The sequence below is a fragment of the Telmatherina bonti genome (assembly GCF_933228915.1).
Source record: "Telmatherina bonti genome assembly, chromosome: 4".
Taxonomy (NCBI): domain Eukaryota; kingdom Metazoa; phylum Chordata; class Actinopteri; order Atheriniformes; family Telmatherinidae; genus Telmatherina; species Telmatherina bonti.
The window spans coordinates 10,340,626-10,360,803 of NC_136622.1; the positions used below are offsets into that span (position 1 = coordinate 10,340,626).

The window sequence follows — 20,178 nt, forward strand, 5'->3', positions numbered from 1 at the left end:
TGTTTGGCAGAAAGCTCAGCTGAATGAAGCAGGAAGCTGACTTATAGCAGACGCCTTGTATTTACTCATGTGGACAACCTGACACACAAGCCCCAACCAAGTAGTATGATTTATTATTGATTATAATTCTCCTCTTCTTTTCCCCTGCATGTGCTTCTTTCTTAAAATAGACACTAGATGGAAGTTATTTCTGCTTATACCCGCAGCTGTGGCAGAAAGATGCACTGAATTGGTGCTCTCTGATTTTTCAAACAGACTAATAAATAATCTCTAAGTGCTGATATGAATTATGATTAAACGTTTGAGATGGTGTCCTTTTTTTCTTTATCCACACAGCTACTCGTCATGTAGGCGCTCACACATCTGTCCCACCTACTGATGCAAATGTCAGCTCACATCACTCCCCTCTGCCAGGATTATTTAGCCTGGGATTAGACAGCTTGTTTGTCTCATAAGGCATGAAGGTGATTGATGTTCATCCAGCTCGTGTCAGCTTGACTCGCTGAAGCATCCCTAAACATAGAGGTTGTCAACTGCAGCACCCTTCTTTCTCAGTGCCTGTGGTCGCTCGATGCTTATGCATCTGCTTTTTCCTCCAGGGTCTCGGTGTTGAGCTGAAGGGAAAGGAAGAAGAGAAGAAACGTGAATTTACCAGAGATCGCCTGGCTCCATGTCTGCCCCTGCTCCAGCTAATCGCAGGTGTACGTCGGGGTCTCGCCGGTAGGCTCCATCAAACATCTGTTAGCTTGCTTTGTTTCCAGGGTTTTTATGCATTCTGAGGTGAGCCTGGCTAAGTGTTAGGAGCATGACAGGTTTTCACATATCATTCACAACTGGGGAAAGTAAAGAGATGTGATTTTCCTGATAAAAATGGTGTCTCTATGAGCTTTTGAAACAGAACATGTGAAATAGCTTGCAGTTGTTGACTTTTATCAAAGCGTAATTTGTTATATAACCATTATATAAAGAAATTCTTAATGAGTGCAATTCACTTCTGAACGTGTGTGTACCGATTAGTTGTAAAATGTGCCATAACATCTAAAGTAAACATTTCTCAGCAGAATGCATCCTTCATTAAAACGCCTGTGATTGTCCTGTTTCAGGCCAGTTGTGTGAGAAAGGCGTATTGTCCTGTATTTAATCCAGTCATTGGAGTATTTTTTTGTGACTGACAGTTTTACATGTTGATGTTTATAAAGATGACAATTCTTCAACTTATTGTGCATCCCTAGCTAAATCCACTTCATCCAGTACAGGAAAAATGCTCTTTCCTTTTAATCTTATGAGGGGTCGTCCTGATTTTTTAGTATGAAATATTTGAATTATGTTCCAACAAAAAATCAATTGGTTTTTGAAAATATATAGTATATAAATATAAATGACAGGGATGACACAGATGCAAAATTATGCAAACTCACACAAACAGAGAGTTTATAATTATCAGTTAAGCAGCTTTTATTTGGACTGTGAGAACAATAATACTGTTGTTCAACACTGTTTACATGCAGTGTTGAACAACTATATAATACATATGGAGTTGGGTCTGTGTACATTCAGGTACTTTATTTTTTCTTATATGAAACACAAAATTGCTTTTTTCCTTATGCAAAATGGGAAACCACATATAACAAACTATTAACATAAAATCTCTGATGTTCAGAACAAAAATACATTATAGACCTATTCCATCACTTTACGGTAATCTGATAATCTGATACCAACACAATCTGATACTGGTCTTCTGACCTCCAATTGACTCCAGGAAGGAGAACATTACACTAATTTTGACATATCATATCGTAATAAATGGTAAATACCCCCCAAAAATAATTTTTTGGTGACCACATGACCCCAGGTAAATAAAAACCTCATATTAAAAATAAGAAATGGTAAGAATTTTCTTACCATTTCTTTATTTACTGAAGCTTAAAGGGTTAAGTTTAATTAAGGCTTTTTTTTTTTTATTTGTCTGAAATAAGTAATTTGATTAGAAAATTTTCTCTTCTCTGTAAACGCTGTTAACCACACATCCATAGCTGTGTTTGATCAAAGAAAATGTTTTTTACTCTGTGTCACTTTTTTTGTGCACAAATTAGAAAGTGGATTACACTCCATATATAATCTATCCATCCAATTATTTCATTCAGTCTGGCAAACAAAAAACAAGTTAATATTTTGTTTCTCTGTTTTTCTATTGAGTGAAAAAATGGATGATTGCTGTTTGTATTCATATGTTCAACTCTAAACAAAACAAATAATAAGCAGGGAAACCATAATGAAATAATATAATAAACCTAATTTCTGTTTTTATGGATTTCCCCACTTCCCACTCTGCCTTTATTACACGTGCACACAAAAGTAGTCAGCAAATTGAACATTAATTGTCAAGTGTATACATACTGAAAATGGTCCTATCATGCAATGATAATAAAACCTTCAAAATATTCCTGGATCTAGATGGTAATCTGGAGCACCTCCAAAGTTAAATGAAATCAATTTGATCCATACTCAGAAAAAAACAAAACATAAAAAGCAGCAAAAGAAAAAGGTTGAACTTGTGATTATACTAATTCTAGATTATATATTTAGATAAAATGTAAATATGATGATTCATTTGAGACATACTTGTTAAATAAAGTAGGTTTAGGCTTATATTTCCATTTTAAAACCATCCCATACAACTGAACCAAACTGCACCTTTTCTCGGCCTCCTTAACTTGTATGGATAAGGCGGTGTACCCGCGTTACATGATACAATCTATTGATTGGTGAACAGAAAAGTGTCACTGCCTACAACACAAGCAAGTACAAAACAAACGCAATGTTGCCATCCAGTCTACAATTCGATAAATGTTGGAAAGATAACAGGAAAAGGATTCCTGCAAACAACAGTAAGGTCCGGTCGGATCTGAAACTACAAACTTTCCAAGTTTTAGCTCTTTTTTTTTCCATTGGAAATGATCCCCGAAATTCCAATAACCCATAATTGATCATTCACGCCGAAGTTTACCCTCCTCCCTTCGGAGTCCTGGCTCTTCACTTGCCCTTTCTGTTTGACATTGACGTCGACGAGCTTTGCTGCAATGGGTTTGATCTGCTGGCACCAGGTTTTTGCCACCCAGATGATGGACTCTGTGAAAGGAGATGTTTTTCATAGTTTTTTTCCGGGAACTTCAGGTGAATTAGAATGAAGTTTTCAGGGTCCTCCTCCATTTTCTCTGGGGTCCCAGCAAATACTTAAATATCCTTCATTCTCTAAGCCTGCAAATGCGATGCCGTTTCTTTTATTTTCTTGCTATCTTCCGAGTTGGGTCGTCCCCTCAGTGAGGGATTTCAACAAGTCTCTAGGGCTGGTGTTCTGCAGTGCTTCCACCTGTTTCTGGCGAAATTCCAGTGATTAGCCTGAAACTCTTTGTGGAGGATTTCAAACAGGCTCCACCAGAGGTGGATCTGTTGATCTGTTGGGATAAGAACATCTGTTGAGCACTTCACAACCTGATACTGTGTTTCTAGAAACACCTGACTCAGTTTATCATAGTTTTATTGTCTGATCCTGAGGCTTCTGATGTCTTGTGGGTTCCACCTGCTGAGTCATTATGGTGCTTTATGTTTTAGGTTTTTTGTTTCTTTATACAGTTTGCTTGGTTACCTGACTGGTCAAACAACGTACAAGTTGGTTGCTTACTTTTTGTTAGTGGCGTGTCATTCATAGCACTTAGTAGGGGTGGGAAATCGAATAGAAAAAACTAAAATATTGGGATTTTTTGCTTCACAATTTTAAAATAGATTTTTTTGTTAAAACATTTATTTTTTTTATTGAAATTAAAAAAAAAAAAATTCTTGGGCATTATAGCAGCAGAATGATGGTCTGGCTACTGTGTTGTTTTTTCCTAATTGAAATTAAGAAAAATGACCAGCAAAAAAAAAAGAAAAAAAAAGAAAAAAGTTGAGTACATTTTTTGTTTTTAGTCAACAAAAATCAGCTATATTGAAGAATCCTGAGAATTGCAATTTAATTTGAATTGGCACCCAAAAAAGTCAGAATCAAATGGAATTGAATTGGGACACAAGCATATCGTCACAGCCCGGGCACTTAGAGGGTATGTGAAAATATTTTATGGTAAAGTTTTTAAGTCCAGGAAGAAAATCTTGATGCAAAATGGTTTCTGTAGTGTTTTTCTATTGGAGAGATTATCATCTAGAGTCAAACTGGTTTTTTTTTTTTTTACATGCGCTGTTGGACATGTAACAGTAACAGCATTTACATTATCCTTATAACTGTGCAAACCCCAAATATCCCAATAAAAACTGGTAATGGAAAAACATACATTTAGAAATATCTCTCAGATATCGTAAAAGGTTTTCACTTTCTTATGAGGATAGTTTTTCAGATGTTTTAATAGAAGTTTTTGGCAAAAGTGAAATGGAAAGACTTTTTACATCTGACCAGTTCCTTTACGGTGAAAATGGAAAGGTATAGAGCAAACACCAAATTTCAGACGTCTACAATGAATTAGAAAATGAAATGAGAGAAAAGGGCTTTGAAAAGCTGTTGCAAATTCCCCACAAGAAGTAGAAAACCCAAAAATAACGCTATGTGACTACCTTGCATAAACCCCAATTCTCATAAAATCTTGTCAGCGAATGACATTTTGTGAGAAATGCGGCTTAAGCCCTGAACACCATTTAATGGAAAATCCAATTATTGTTGATGGAAATTTACAAATATTGATTTTATTTAGCAAAACACTGTGATGACCAGGCAAAGAAAGTGTGAAAGGCAGTTACTGACTGAGAGGACAACACCAAACGATACAATGTGGTCTCGTTAAAAGGGCAATATCACTTTCCATCCTGAAAAGTGACCATGTTTGAAGCTTTCACTGCAAATGTAAAATTACTCAGGGTTAGTGTCAGTAGTTCCATTAGCAAGCCTTTCTGCACAATGCCTAGGAGAGAGATGCTTGATAGAATACCAGTCTGCAACTGCACCAGTGCTGCAAGTGTACTGATGCATTGTGCACCCTTCTTTCTGTATTGCTTTTTTTCTGTTGTTTAGCATACTGAGCTCTGTCTGCAACCCCAGCTTAATGTTGTATTTACAAGCCTATTGCATCTGTGTCGGCTTTTGTCTACCAAAGTGCGAGTTGACCATAGCTTACAAGAGACCACAGAGTGCAACTCAAGTGCTGTTGCTGCTTGCTAGCTGCTAGCTTTCCGTGGCTATTAAAACATCTTCTTTTATTTTTGTATTGACACTGATCGGTCACAGACATCCGAATGCAATGTTATGTCCGCCATTCTCACTTAGTGATTCCTGTTGCATAAAACAGAGAAACATTTACCTCTATTTCTAATGAGGACATCTGGCTCCTCCAGATTGTTAAATTAATGGTTTATAACTTGTGAATAAACATGTAAAGATGTTAAGCGCCACCAAAACTATTAATTCTAACCTCAACAGAGAAAACCTTTTCTGTACTTCACTTTTTAATAATAATACAGGTGGAAAAAAAGAGATAACATCAGAGAAAATCATGTTCAAATATAGAGACTGTAGGTTAAATAAGCTACAACTGAACAGCTTCCGTCTATGTCCCTTTGCAGTCAGTGATCATGGTCTGTGTCAGTAATTTTACTGTAGCTTACTTCTGTAATTGCATCGATTAGCTTTGAGGATCCCGGAAGAGCTGGGATACTATTTCCAAGATGGGCAAGAGTAAACTACCCTACACACAGGCAAGCAACAACAACGTGATTTATTGAGTGTATTGATGTATTTTCTCCTGCAGCTACTGAGGTTCCTCTGCCTGTTTCCTGAACACAGTTTGAAGAAAAAACCTCTGTCGGACGGGATCAGTGAAGCGTTTGTCCACATCCAATAATCTATTCAGACTCAAAGGTCTCTCTTTGTAGTGTGAATTCTGATAAATACAGAATGTACCATAGTATATATGTACAGACTGTACTTGGTTATATACAGTATTGTTAAATTCATGTTAACAGGTTACTTAAAAACTAGTCAAACTTTTCTATTGGATGGTGAGCTGAAAAATTACAATTTAGGCTGTTATACTATATTATTCTGTACTGCTGTTCAGATGACAAAATCTATGATTTATGTGCAGATCACAGATTGATACATGTGAACAAGGTGTCTGCAGTGGCATGACGATGACTACTCGCAGATGGCTCAGTCCAGCTGTGGTGTTCTCCTTTCTCTCATCTCTCCTGTTCCTCAGATTCAACCCTCTGAAGGTGTTGCAGCCCAAACGGCGCTTGCAGCAAATACTGCCGTCCTCACCTGTTCCGGCGCCTAAGCCGGCTTCAGGGTCGGGGGCGTCGGGGACGGTTGCACCTGCTTCTACGGCGTCAATTGCTATTCCAGTGCCTGCGCCCCCTGCGTGAGGACAACCACAGTCTCCAGCAACATGCTCTGCAACTGTAGCTGTAGCTCTGTCACTATAGCCACTAAAACCAATACCATAAAATACATGACCAGCAACAACAAACAGACATCCTCTTCAATTTAAGCTTCTGTTTTGTCTTAACTTGACAAGCCATCAGTTCTAACACAGCAGATCTAAAATATTAATGAGAGACATATTCACATCAGCCTTTTTGATTCAAATCCGAGTCCGTTTGCTTGGAAAGTCCGCTTCGTTTGGGGAAATAGTGAACATGCCAAACAAATTCTGATTCGGACCAAAGACGCCTCGGTCTGCTATACAAACGCAGGTTTCAGCCTGTTTCAAGTGGACCAAATACAGGTAGTGAACTACAAAAAAAGTCACTTCCAGCATTTGACGTAACGTTGCATTGTGGGTAAATAAATCGCAATGGCATTAAGGGTCCTCTGCCTCATCTGTTGTTCATACTGCGTCCATTGTTGCAGTGTATTTCTGCAGTATACTTGCATAAGACAAAATAAAAACCCAAAGCAGCCATAGTTTCGTGCTCCATGTTTAACAGAGTTTTCTTCTTCACACCAGTCTTGTCTTTTCTTTTGCTAAATACTAGTGCAGCGCCACCTTTGGTGGGAATGGGGATATATTATTGTAAAGGTTTGGCACGTTTGATCAAAGTGCAGCGTGAACGTGATCTCGATCCCTATGGATCACACAACCAAGCCGAGTCCCCAATCAGACCAAATCTAGCGGACTATCCTGATGTGAACGCACCCTTAGGCTACCACTTGTAATTTATGGTAGCCTACCTCCTGAAATCTTTTATACAAATCTGCCTGCTGTTGAATATGTCAGCGATCATTCAGCAAAAAGGAAAAGACACAAATGTTTTCTTAAACCTCATAACTTGGAGTATTTCTGTGCTGTTAAGTACTGATGAACAGACTTAAAGATCGTGATGTGAGGGCAGGGATTATTCCTTCGTTTAATATTCAGTTCTAAATCAAAAGTCAAAATACAAACAATCTGCTTCTTGAGATCAAAAACCTCAACAAAAGAACAATAACATGCTATTTTTTCACTTTTGATTTGAATTTAAGATTGGGGGAAATTAGAAAAACTATCCACAGACAGAGATTGATTTTAATTTTAAATTTGTTGAATTTATGTGCTTCTGAAGATGTTGCAGCGTCACCTCTGTTGGTGAGGTTGTCCCTATCCAACTACTGACTTCCATGTGCCACAGTTTATACACCAATGGAGCTTGGATTTTGGGGTCGTCGCTGCTGAATTAGTTGGCTCTCTGCAGTGCCTACATCCTGTCACCCCAAAAGACCACTTTCCACCCAAAAGTGGCTTTTGGTTTGGGAAGAGCTGGGGAGAGCCATACAACTACAGCTGTTTTCCCTATTTGGGTGTCTCAAGATTATTTCAAATCTTCGCCCGATCACTGTGGGGGAAAAAAAAGAAAAAAAGAAATAGTGTGCGTTTTAAAGGTGTACGGCTATGTGTAATTCAGCAGATCTGTTGGTTGTTGAGTCTAATGTTGTTATGGTACTACTCCATAGCTAAGACAGTAGGTACATTTCAACACAAACTGGAGTACTGGTCAATTGTTAATTTTTCACAAACGATGATGTGTTTAGTGGCTATGGTGAAAATGGCACCTGTGTTATGCTGTAGAGGCATACTGTGATCACAACTGATCACTGGTTCACCCCTATCCGCTCACTGAGCAGCATCCTGTGAGACACTGGCATTACCTCAAGTGAGACAGGGTTTTTCTAAAACCATAACTTGGTTTCTCTAGAAACAAACCTAGTTTTCTATTCGGTTTGGCTTTTGTCAAGTTAATCTTTGAAGAACTATTAGGTTGTCAACATCTGACCTTTTTCCTTACTGTATCACACAGGATGCACTGACTCAGCACAGAAGCACAAGCACTAACATTTCAGTTCTATCACTCCACGCGTGATGTTGAATAGCTGTTCGCTTGCGGTTTATTAAATGCCCAGTACAGAGCTGGCAGGTTGTTGGTAGATGCCATTAGAAGTGGTGAAGTAGCTGAACACTGGCAAAACCAGTAGAGACTGAGAAGGAACTCATCTAAAAGTTTCAGGATAGTAGCTCTTGAGTGAACGGGACTCGGACACCCTGATCAAAATACGAAGAAAATTTGAAAAAGGAGTATGAGTGATAGAAAAAAAAAGTGAAACTGGAATACATAAACACTTTAACATGCAGTGTCAACAGGTTATAGAAGAAAAAACATCAGGCTACGGTGTGAAAATAAATGTGTTGGTGTATATTTAATAGATTAATATAAGTATGAGACTGTGTTAGTATTTTATAATGTTAACATACTGTTATATCCAGATGCTTTGATGTAGAAATGTTATGGTGTTGCAATGTAGGAAATAAGTAATGAATGAATGGATATTAAACATAGGACTCATTGAATATATGGATGAATGAAAGGATGTTAGTATTGATGCATGATTTATCAGTATGAGTGTACAGTGGATGATATAACGTGTTATATTCGTGTATGTGTGTATGTGTGCTCACACATCTACTATGGCAGTTCATGAAGATATAAATGAACAAAGTATGACTAAATAGACATTTAAAATATGTTTTCTTGGTTAAATTCTTTTTCTTCTTTAAAATAGATCCAGTGCTTTCCTTTGTAATATTATAATGATTGTTATTATCATTATTATTATTATTATATTGTGCTTTATTGCAGACAGTACTCAAAGTGATTATATTTGAACCATTTTTCATCCACTTTTCATTTGCACTAGGAAATGGTAAAGTACAAGTGTAGCCACAGCTGCTCTGGGGCATACTAACGGAAATGTGGCAGCCAATGTGTGCAACAGCCGCTCTGACCATCACCGAAACATTCATACTCATTCATTCACCAGCGATGCTGACACTGAAGGCAAGAAGAGAGAAGTGTCTTGTCTTACAATGACAGATGACTGGAGAAGTGGGTTTAAAACTGCCAACCTCCTGGTCATTGGACGACCTGCTCTACTTGCTTTATCCAAACCGTATGCAAACCCCTTTTGGCTGCTCTGACTGATCCTGCTTTTCCCCTCCTCCTCTCAGTGTGGAAGCCAGTGATTTGGCAACAATCATGTCCCATTAAAGACTTTAAAATATGTGCTTTCTTATTAAATAGTTTAGTTTGTTGTGAAACAATAAGTACAGTTAGTATCTCAAATAAAGTCTTGACAGAGGTTGCCAATCACGGGTAGTCTTCCCATCTCTGTCTACACCTGATATACCAGCACTGAAATACCCAACATGGTTTTCTTTAATAAGACAGTAGCAATGTCCTCTGGTGGGACAAGTATCATCATCAGTTGTTCGGGTAACACAATAAAATAAAAAAGAAGAAATCATGAGCAAGCTTCCAGTCTGGCTCCATCCATCCATCCATCCAACCATTTTCTACTCCTTATCCCAGGTTGGGTCGCGGGGTCTAAGCAGGAAAGCCACATTTGCCCGCTCTTCGGGGAGGATCCTGAAAAAATTCCACGCCAGCTGAGAGATGTAAATCCTCCAGCATGTCCTGGGGTCTCCTCCCAGAAGAACATATCTAGAACCCCTCACCAGGGAGGCATCCTGGAAGCATCCTGACCAAATACCGGAGCCACTTTTTCTGGTTTCTCTCAATGTGGAGGAGCAGTGGTTCATCTCTGAGCTTCTCCCAGATGACTGAGCTTCCCACCCTCTCTCTCAGGGAGAGCCTGGCCACCCTGAGGAGGAAACTCATAACCATCTTGCTCTTCGGTCACTAACCTCAGCTCATGACAATTTGTGAAGGTGGGAATATAGATTGACTGGTAAATTGAGGGCTTTGCCTTTTGGCTACTTCTTCTTCGTGACAGACTGGTACAGAGTCTGTATTACTGCAGATGCCGCACCAATCCTTTGGTTGATCTCTTGTTCCATCCTTCTCTCGTCAACAAGAACCTGAGATACTGGAGCTCCTCAACTCTGGGCAGGACCTCACACCTGACCCAGAGAAGACACTCCACCCTTTTCGGGCTGAGGACCATGGTCTCAGATTTGGTGCTGATCTTCATCCTAACCGCTTGTTGCATATTCTGAAATCCTACCAGGAGCATATTGCACCTATAGGATGTGAATGTTTTGAAGAAACATGAAAGTTTGCTTCTCCTAGATGAGTTCTGGAGCTTTTTCCCCCACAAAAAGTGTTTCTTGATGAAGTGTCACTTGATCTCTGCCAGTAAAGGCCTTAAAAAAAGAAAAATTGGCTTTCTATATGGAACATCTTAAAGAAACAAAGTGAGGAGTTTCTTCTTCTAATGCACAGCCTTGTAGGGACCCACCCTTTCTGGGCCACTTCAGTGCTTGTTGATATTTCTGCACCTCCTGCCAAGTCATGCAATACGCCTGACAGCTTTACCTCACCTCAGTTATGTTCACAGCACGCACAATGAATTATTCAGGTGTGATCCATTGTGCCATCTTCTGTAATTTAACACCCTCTTGTCTTTGCCCGATCAGGTTTGACTACTGCAGGTTCATAGAACTAGACTACGTTCCCATGGAGACAGGGTATATGGTCTCAATGCGCCCTACTAAAGGCTATACATCAACCAAGTCACCAACTAAAGGATACACCTCCACAAAGTCTCCGGATCGCCACAGCCGCTCAACAAACTCTCCCGCTACCCCTCGTTCCCGGTGTGTCCTGAGTCCCTCCTCGCCTAAAGCATGGGAGAGCTAAAACCCTCCGAACTGCTGTTGATATTTCATTATGTCCCGTTGTGGGAAGTATGTTTCCACACCATCATGTTAGGTCCCACCTTGTCTCTCCCTCTTTTCCTGTGTTTTTATTTTCCTTTTCACGCATGCTCCCTGCTGTTGTGTCTAATTAGTTTCGATTTTTCAGTTTTATTTTGATTTTTTGCAGGATACATTGCCCTTTTAAAAACCACACCATTACTTTTCCAGACCCAGAGGAGTGTTTGCTTTTGCAGACGCTGTCTTTGATTGGTGTTTATGTGATGTCTCTGTGTATATTTGTGGTGTTTCAGCACATTGTTGGAATGGATTAAAGTCTACTCCATGTCTGTTTTTATCTGTGACTTCATGAAAGTTTTGCTTGGCAGCTCATTTAGCATCTGGGTTGTGTTTTTATGATGTTACCAGGTAAAAAGTAACATATTCCTTTCTGTCTTGGACCAGGCGGACACCAACTGCACCAAGTAATAGAGAGCCATACTCCAATGCATCCTTCAGCAGCAGCAGCAACTCTGGCTCATGTAAAGGCAGCGACTGTAGCCCAACCAAAGGGTAAAGTATCATGAACAGCATGGATTTCCAATAATCAAATGTTTCACTTACCATTACTGATTTTCTTTCAAACTTATTGTAAAATCTAAATGTATATATTTTGTTTGACAAATCAATGAAAAATGGAAAAAAGCATTTTCCAAATGTTCTTATTTATTGTTATTATTATTAATATCACAGATCCAAAATGCTCCCGTCAATGATCTATTTATTTTCTGCAACAATCATTATGTGATGGTTTACACTATCATCACTATAATTTCCAACAGCAGAATCCAGCTGTTTCCTTCTAAAAAAAAAAACAAAAAACATAAAAATTCACAGATTCTGATTCGACATATGTAAAGGTCAATTCCACTAAATTTTTGGGAAACTGGACCTAATTAGACTTAGTCTTGTTAAAAAAAAAAAACTACAATACTTAGACTCTTAAAACATGTACTGAAATATTCTAAATACTATTCAGATTCGTGAAAACATAGTTTCAGATTTGTGAAACCTTTATTTTATTTGTAAAAAATACAATTTAACTTGACTTGAAAGATGATGTGAAGATTATTATTTGAAAACAACATGTTAAAGGAGTTGGAGGAGTCTACAGAAACACAATACAGACTGAATTGGAAAAGGGTGAAATTTCTAAATTTTAAGATCAGTGTATAGAGTAGATATCCTGTGTTAGGAAAGGCTATAAGTCAAATTTTAGGATTTTCTCCAACTAAGAATCTCTGAGATCTTTATGATGGGAAGATGCTCTGACATCACTCAACATGGCAACATCAGTGAAGCCTGATCTATTTGATCTTAAATGTAAATCACAGGGTATTCTGAAACATGTATTACTAACACTAACAGCACTTGGAACACTACATCTAACTCTTCTGCTTTGGTATTTCGTTGATGTATCCAGTTCATCTGCTGCCATAAGATCATTTAAGACATAAAAATATCCTAACAATTAATCAAATTCAAATCATTAATTACAAATGACCAGGCCTTGATGCCAGCCGTTTGAAGAAAGATTGTCTCAAGTAATATACCTCAGGAAAACGACTCATCATGCATTATCCGTCACTTTCATTTGGTTATATCCTGTGTCTCAGACGACAGAAGTACACTTCATGTACAGACAACCATGGCATCCGCCCCCCTCCACCAGAACAGTACCTCACACCCCTCCAGCAGAAGGAGGTGTGTATCCGACACTTGCGAGCCAAGCTTAAAGAAACTATCAACACATTGCAGGACAGGTGAGACACTGAGACAGCAAGACAGATTAATGTCACTCCACAAAAAGTTAGCTGGTATGATTGACTTGTTCTAAGGTTTTACTTAGCTTTCCCCAATTTTTTACCCTCTCAGGGACACAGAGATAGATGAGCTGCGAGGTCGGCTCTACCGGATGCAGGAGGACTGGGTTGAGGAGGAGTGTCACCGCGTAGAGGCTCAGCTAGCCCTGAAGGAGGCACGTCAGGAGATCCAGCAGCTGAAACAGGCAGTGGATACTGTTCGTGCCAGGCTCAGCGATGCCGGCGGGCTCAGCGGGGATGTAGGGGTCCAGAAGTACTTCCAGGACATCAATGCTCAGAACCACAAGCTAGAGAACCTTTTGCTCAGCATGGAATTGGCTCAGGCTGGATTAGCAAAGGAAGGGGAAGCCATACCAGGCTATAGGACCTGTGTTGGGGGATCTGCACCAGCATCTGTTTCAGGAGAGAGTCCTGGTGGAGTGCCCAAACTGACAGTAGGAGGAAGAGGGTCTTGCTCATGCGATGGCTCTCCAGCCCGCTCTCTGACTCGGAGCTCAACCTACACCAAGCTGAGTGACCAGACGCTGGCAGACCGAAATGGTAACGGGACGAACTTTCCTTGTCTGTCAGGTGACGGCACCCAGGATAGTGGCTTTGTGTGCTGTGGTGAGAACAACATCCCTAGCCGGGCTGACTTGCTGCTGGAAGCCGCCTTTCTCTCTGAGGAAACGGCATCTTTACTCAACTCCTACACACAGACCTTTGCCCACACTCTGCCCCATTCTCTTCCTCACTCTATGCCTCACACTTATTCCCATACCCTACCTCATTCTTTCCCCCACAACATGTCCCACTCAGTGCCACACACTATGCCACACTCCTCCACCTATGAGAAGCTGTGCACGAGCGACCGGCTGACACGTTGTGGTTTGGGTGGAATGAGCTGCATGAGCCATCCCTGCCTGTCCCATCACCACCTGTACCTGCATCCCTTGAGGGAGACAGGTATTCAGACTGAGAGCTGTCCTATCCCTGCAACGTCTCAGTGCCCGTCAGATCTGGATACTATAGCAGAGCAACGTACTTTCCGTTCTCAGGCCTGCAGCCCTACTTCCACCTGGATGTCTGATGAGGGGGAGGATCTGGACTCCATTACCACAACAACTTCCGTGACTACAGCAACGGTTATGAGTACAGCCACAGAACCCATTCCAGTGTCTAAAAAACCACTTGTCCCTTCATTACCACGGTCTGCCACTGTAGCATTTTCCATGGAGAGCCCTTGGAGTGAGGGAAATGATGGAAGCGAAGAAGGGGAAAAACAGGAGAAAGAGAAAAGAGAGAAGGAAGATTGTGCAACAGAAGAACAGGTAGAAACATATAAATTCACACAGGTAGAAGCGGAACAACAGATGCAGGAAAGCCCAGTGAAACCAATGGATGGGGAAGCTCAGGGTGCTGGGAAGGCAAAACAACAAATCAAATTATGTGATTTACCAGTGGAGGTACAGGGTGAACTTACATTTGGAGGTTGCTGTGGAGAAGAAAGTCAGGGTGAGACAACTCTTGAAAGTCTAGGGGCCGAGGGCAGGCTGCAGGAGGTCAATCTATCAGCAGGATCCACCGAAACAGAACCTGCTGTACTGAGTCCAATCTGTGCTGCAATATCTCCAGGTGTAGAACAGCCTCAAACTTCCCAGCCGAGGAGATCCACCTCCCATGAGGAGGTAGCTGGTCTCGCCATAATGGACGAGCATGATGAGGACGATAGTGAAGCTGAAACTAAAGGTCAAGGGGCCACGGGGGGAGCTGCAGAGGAAGATGAAGACTTATCTAGCTCTGGGAAAATTCAGAAAAGTTACTGGAGCCGTCATTTCCTTGTTGATTTGCTGGCGGTGGCCATCCCTGTGGTGCCAACAGTTGCTTGGCTCTGCCGTGGGCCAGTGCGGGATGGACAGCCCATGTATCACATAGGCTCACTGCTGAGAGGTTGTTGTACTGTGGCGCTGCACTCACTGCGCAGGGGAGGTGGGCTAAGGCATTACCCAGCAGGCGGGGGAGACCTTGGGGGATCACAGATGTAACAGGTCATCATCACCGTGATCCTTCACGACAGCCTCTCCTGTGTGGGTCTGAAGGTTGTTCAAATTTAAGGAAGGGGGAGAGCGAGCGCTTCCAGTGCAGCTTTCCAACAGATTAATTGCTTAGAAGAGCATCGGGAACAAGAAATATGCATTCAGGACGATCTATGAATGGTGGACTCTTGTGTTTGTTCCTGCTGCTTGTCATCTCCTACTGAATGGTCCTGCTGTCGTTACCAAAATTATTCGTCCACTTGTTTGTGCAAACTCAATGAGCTGCTGGAAGTGAATGTTTGAAGGTGACTGTTGATTTGTTCGTAGGCGCAGGGAAATGCTCATTGATCTGTCACTTATGACGTTCCAATGATTGTGTGGTGAATGTGTAAATAAACATGATGTGTATGTATGAATGTGTACACGTGTAACCAAGTTATGACACGATGGCAGAGGAAAAATCCATTGAACGACGTGACTGTAGAAACTTTTTTTTAAAATTTATTTTGAACTCATCTGCTATTAAGAACGTTGTAGATGGACTCAGGTATGGTCTAAGGGTAGAAACACAGCCAACACTGTAAGGCTGCCTCAACCAGGGGTGAAAGTAAGCCGGTACAGTCCGGTACTGCTGATGGAGTTGCGGTACACATTACCAGGAAGACGGATTAGCACCTCATGCAGAACCAGTCATGACTTCACAAAATAGACGCATAGCAAACTACTTTGTTTAAAAATTCATTTCAACTCAATTGTTTCTGAACTGTCAGCGCCGTTTTAGTCCATGCTGGAGAGTGCCTTGGTTGGGCATCCCCCGTTTTTCCTCAATGGTCTTGCTCTGCTTCCTACCCCGCTCCCTTGGAGAGAGTCCGGTCATCTCCTCTTTATCCAGTCTTCAGAACATGTACCATTGGTTTAATACGTTTACGTCCATTACAAAATGCCCCAAATAATAGCAGTAGGCGAGTAAGCAGCTGGGTTTTGTGTTATTTATTTATTTATTAAAGTACAGCTTAGAAAAGAAACTGCTTACAAGCTAACAATGGAAGATTTCACTGCTACACGTGCGTTTTCTTCTAAACACAACAGTGTGTTGGGCGCACAACACTGGGGCAATTTTACAACTGGCCCACAGACCTCAAAAGATGAGGTGTAGTTCCACCTTGAGTTTTTGCTCGTGACGTCAGGATCTGTTCTGAAAGACTTCTATTCTGGATGTTTATGAATGTTTCATTTGAAAGAAATCATTTCACATATAAAGTGTTTGTAATTCCTGCCTACTTCACAGTCCTACCGGTAGCCTAAACTATGGAAATGTTTTAATTTATTTGTGTTTTGACTTTACTATTTTAAAATGCATAAAGTGAGAGACAGATAAAGGTTTTGGCAACACTGCAGGCAAAAATTCAAAACTACTTTCACCCCTGGCCTCAACCACTTCCAAACCCAGCCAGATCCAATGTACCACCAAGTGAGAGTATCCCGCAATGCCTTGTGGTGTTTTTTTGTTTTTGTTTATGCCAAGTAGAAAGTGCATGTATTTAGCAAGCCATTAACTACAATGGTGTGACTTGTATTAGTATCTCCTATTATATGCAAACTGAGTTGAGCTTAGATTTGTTTGTTTCCGGAGTAAAAATGTCGGAATAAATAGTTTCTATCAAGATTATATCTCTTTGTGGTCCTACAGAGTTGAGCTAGAATGAATATTTGTTTGTCTTATTTTATTCTGAGCGTTTTTCGTTAACATCTCAGGTGATCATTTAGGGTGAAAAGAGAATTGCTGGTCCAAATTATCTTTCCTTGGTCTAATGATCTGTGTTGTTTAAGAATTAATGAATGTGCTAGTGGTCAGTAAGTGTTTGATTTGCCAAAGAAAGGTTTGACAGAAGAGTAAATATTGTCAAAGCTGACAATCGCTTAATTACATCTAACTTTCCTACAGGATAAATATTGCCAGTCAAGTGTGTTTTTAATTTTCTATATCTGCCACCTAAAATTTCAATAGAGCTGAAAATATTGCTTATACATTTTAAGGTTAGCCCTGCGATGGACTGGCGAGCCTTTCGCCCAAAGACTGCTGGGATAGGCTCCAGCTTCCCCACGGCCCTTCACCGGATTAAGGGGTTCGGATAATGAATGAATGAATTTTAAGGTTGGCTTAATTGTAGAGGACTAACTTGGGGGAAAAAAGCAATTAAAAAAAAATGCATGTCACACCTTTTCTTTCAGCTGTTTTTAATGGAACTTGACTAAAGGGCATCTTAAAGTCAGCTTTCTTAGGTTGTGCTGACATCATATCCACATTTACTACCAATTTAGTTGGATGTTGTATTTCTAGCACTACAAACTGATAATTGCATATTAATATTTGATTTGCACATATAAACACCGTAGCAACATATTCACTGATAAAAGCTGAACAGTGGGACATGTGTGCGACTGCCTTATAAAAAGGGACATTAGTCCTTTGAAACAGTTGAATAGAGCAGCTAGTAGGGCTGCGCTATGTCAGGAAAATGTGACTTGCTCAGTAAAAGCTGAGATGACTGTATGATCCACGACAAACTAATGTGATGTCACTTTGATTTTTTCACAAACAAAGCTCTTCACAAAACTGTTGTGCATAGACATCTGCTTGACTTTATCATTGCTGTAATCACACTAGTGGTGTTGTTTTAGCTAACACGCGAGAATTTAGTGACAAACAGGCCACACAGACCATTCCAGTCACGTCACACTATTTTTTTAGTCTACCATCTTGGGTGGCAAAAAGCTAGTTGCCGGTATTGAGTGATTGTTAATTTGCTATTAAGTGTTTTTCAATAACGATGCTACGAGCAAACTTGGATTTTTCAAACCAGTTCAGCACGAATGTAGTGAGGTCAGACAGAGCAATTTTAAAAGTGTGCTGGTTTGTGCTCAAAACCTGCATGATTTTCCAAAATTCTTGTTTACAAATCTCCAAACTGTCAACTCAGAGATTTTGCTTCGCAACTGAGCTTTCCATGTCATTCACAATTACCTAGTCAGTTTCAAAGAGGCAGAATCAAAAGCTTCCAAGTCGTTAGAGGTTTATTAATTTTTCATGGTAAGATAAGACTTCCAGTTCTTTATGAAACAAAGTATTCCCTCTCCATGTCAAAAGGTGGATGAAAAAAAAAAGAAAACAAGATGCAGAAAACGTTAAGATGCTGCTGCTGAGCTGGCAGCAATATGCCTGCTTTGTTTATCTTTTTGCCACCCACAGCAATTATAGTTTTATTGTAATAGTAATAGTAGAATAGTATAAAGATAGTTTTATTGTAAAACGTGAAACTTATGTTATACCTATACGTTTTGTATTGAAAACAGATAATATATACTATATTTGTCCTTGAATGAGGGAACTGCATGCAGTAGGTTGTCTAATTTATGAAATAGGATTAAGATGTACTTCACAGGAGAGCGATTGTGATGGTGCAGCTTGAAGGAAAGTTTAAATAAACCAGACAGGACTACGTCTTAGTGTCTGCGTTTTAATTTTCCCACTCCCAGCTGTGCATATACCCTTTTTAGTTTAATTTTAGTTTTCAGAAAACGGCAAGGCCATAGTTGTAAACACCAAAAGCAATGTACACACCCAGGCAAACACACACACCATCTCACTCACATTGTCCCACATTCCTATGTGTACAACAATAAATCAGAGTAGAACAATCAATCAATCAAACAAAAAGAACTCACATTTTTCTGCTTGAATAATTTCGGTAAAAGGTATTTTGCCAAAGGAAATTTCAAGGGAATTTCCAGACAACTGAGCAAAATCAAAGACAATATATCATCACTCATGAAGAAAGAAAAGTAAACTGGTGATTTATGCTGGCTTCAGATGTTGGCTGTGTTTCCATCCTGAGTTAGCTATAAAAAAAAAATAAATTAAAAAAAACTATCTTGAAATGTTTTTCTTTTGAAGTCTCCATGTTGGGTTTGAATGTGCATTTACTGCCCATATTGTTGCTCTCTCAGTTTGCCAGCCATAAAAAATAACAGTTCCGCAAAATGCTGTTAGAGTTTGATTAAATTATTAAAACCACACTTGTATGTTAGCTAAACTTGTTAGTTGTGATTAACATAAGTTAGCAGCGAAAGCTAGCTAAACTCCATCCAGAGATCAAAACCTAAATTCATGGGGTTTTTTTTTCAATTTATTTATACAAAATAAATATAGAAAGTATTCATTTGGAGTTTCAGCTAATTCAACTATTGTTTGAAGCAAATTTCTTTTTTAAATGTATTTTTTTCTCTTTGGCCTTTAGCTCAAGAGAGACTAACATTGCATAATCATTGTTAACATTAGCACCTTTTTTGCTTGTATTGAAAGAAAACACACTGAACTAACACTCACGAAATCTCTTCAGTTGATCAAATTTTATAGAGAGGTTATATCATAGTCAAACTATTTGTAGATACTCACTGGCTCAGTTTAATGCCTTAATGTAGATCTAAATCAAGTCAGTTGCTCTCAGTCTGTGATCTGTGCTTTACTTTTCTCCAAAAACTAATACTCTTGTAATGTAGTCCTTAACTGTCAGTGTGTGAACTTTGAGTGCACTTTTCAAAAGTCTTTGCAAATAAAGCAACATTATTTCTTTAAGGGTTGTCCAAAGCATTTGTAGAAATGCAGTAGTGCTGCAGTACAGACTGGTATTTTATTTTTAGTTGCATTTAAGATCAGGGCATTTTCTGTATGTATATGTGGACTTTAAGAAACATATCTACAGTTTGCTGATTTTCTGTATCTGACTATAGATGGAATTGGCTACAGATTGGCAGCATGCAAGTTGTTCACCTTGGTTTCCCAAAGTAATTGGCTGAAATGTAGCCCTGCATTATTAGATGCCCATGAACAATCAGACATTAGGAACTGTGCATAACCCGTATGGGCATCTAAAAAGTCAGTGTGAAACCTACAGGCTGTTTCTAAATGCATATATCGAAATAGCAAAACAAAAAAACTACAAAAACAAACCGAAAATTAATTAAGTATGTACTCTTCATGTATTTGGAAGCTACATCAGGACAGGCAATCATTTAGTGTGAAATGACTAAATATAATTTTTAATAGGC

The 20,178-nt window shown here is 39.7% G+C and overlaps 1 protein-coding gene across 1 annotated transcript; it reads left to right on the top strand.

Moving 5' to 3' along the window:
* Window positions 1–670: 670 nt before the first annotated feature.
* On the top strand, window positions 671–15,078 carry snphb (syntaphilin b; the record flags this gene model as incomplete). The annotated part of the gene is made up of 5 exons (XM_079239735.1): window positions 671–720; window positions 10,953–11,078; window positions 11,637–11,744; window positions 12,848–12,994; window positions 13,107–15,078. 5 exons carry the CDS (start codon window positions 671–673, stop codon window positions 15,076–15,078), a joined length of 2,403 nt encoding a protein of 800 aa, XP_079095861.1.
* Between the last annotated feature and the right edge of the window lie 5,100 nt (window positions 15,079–20,178).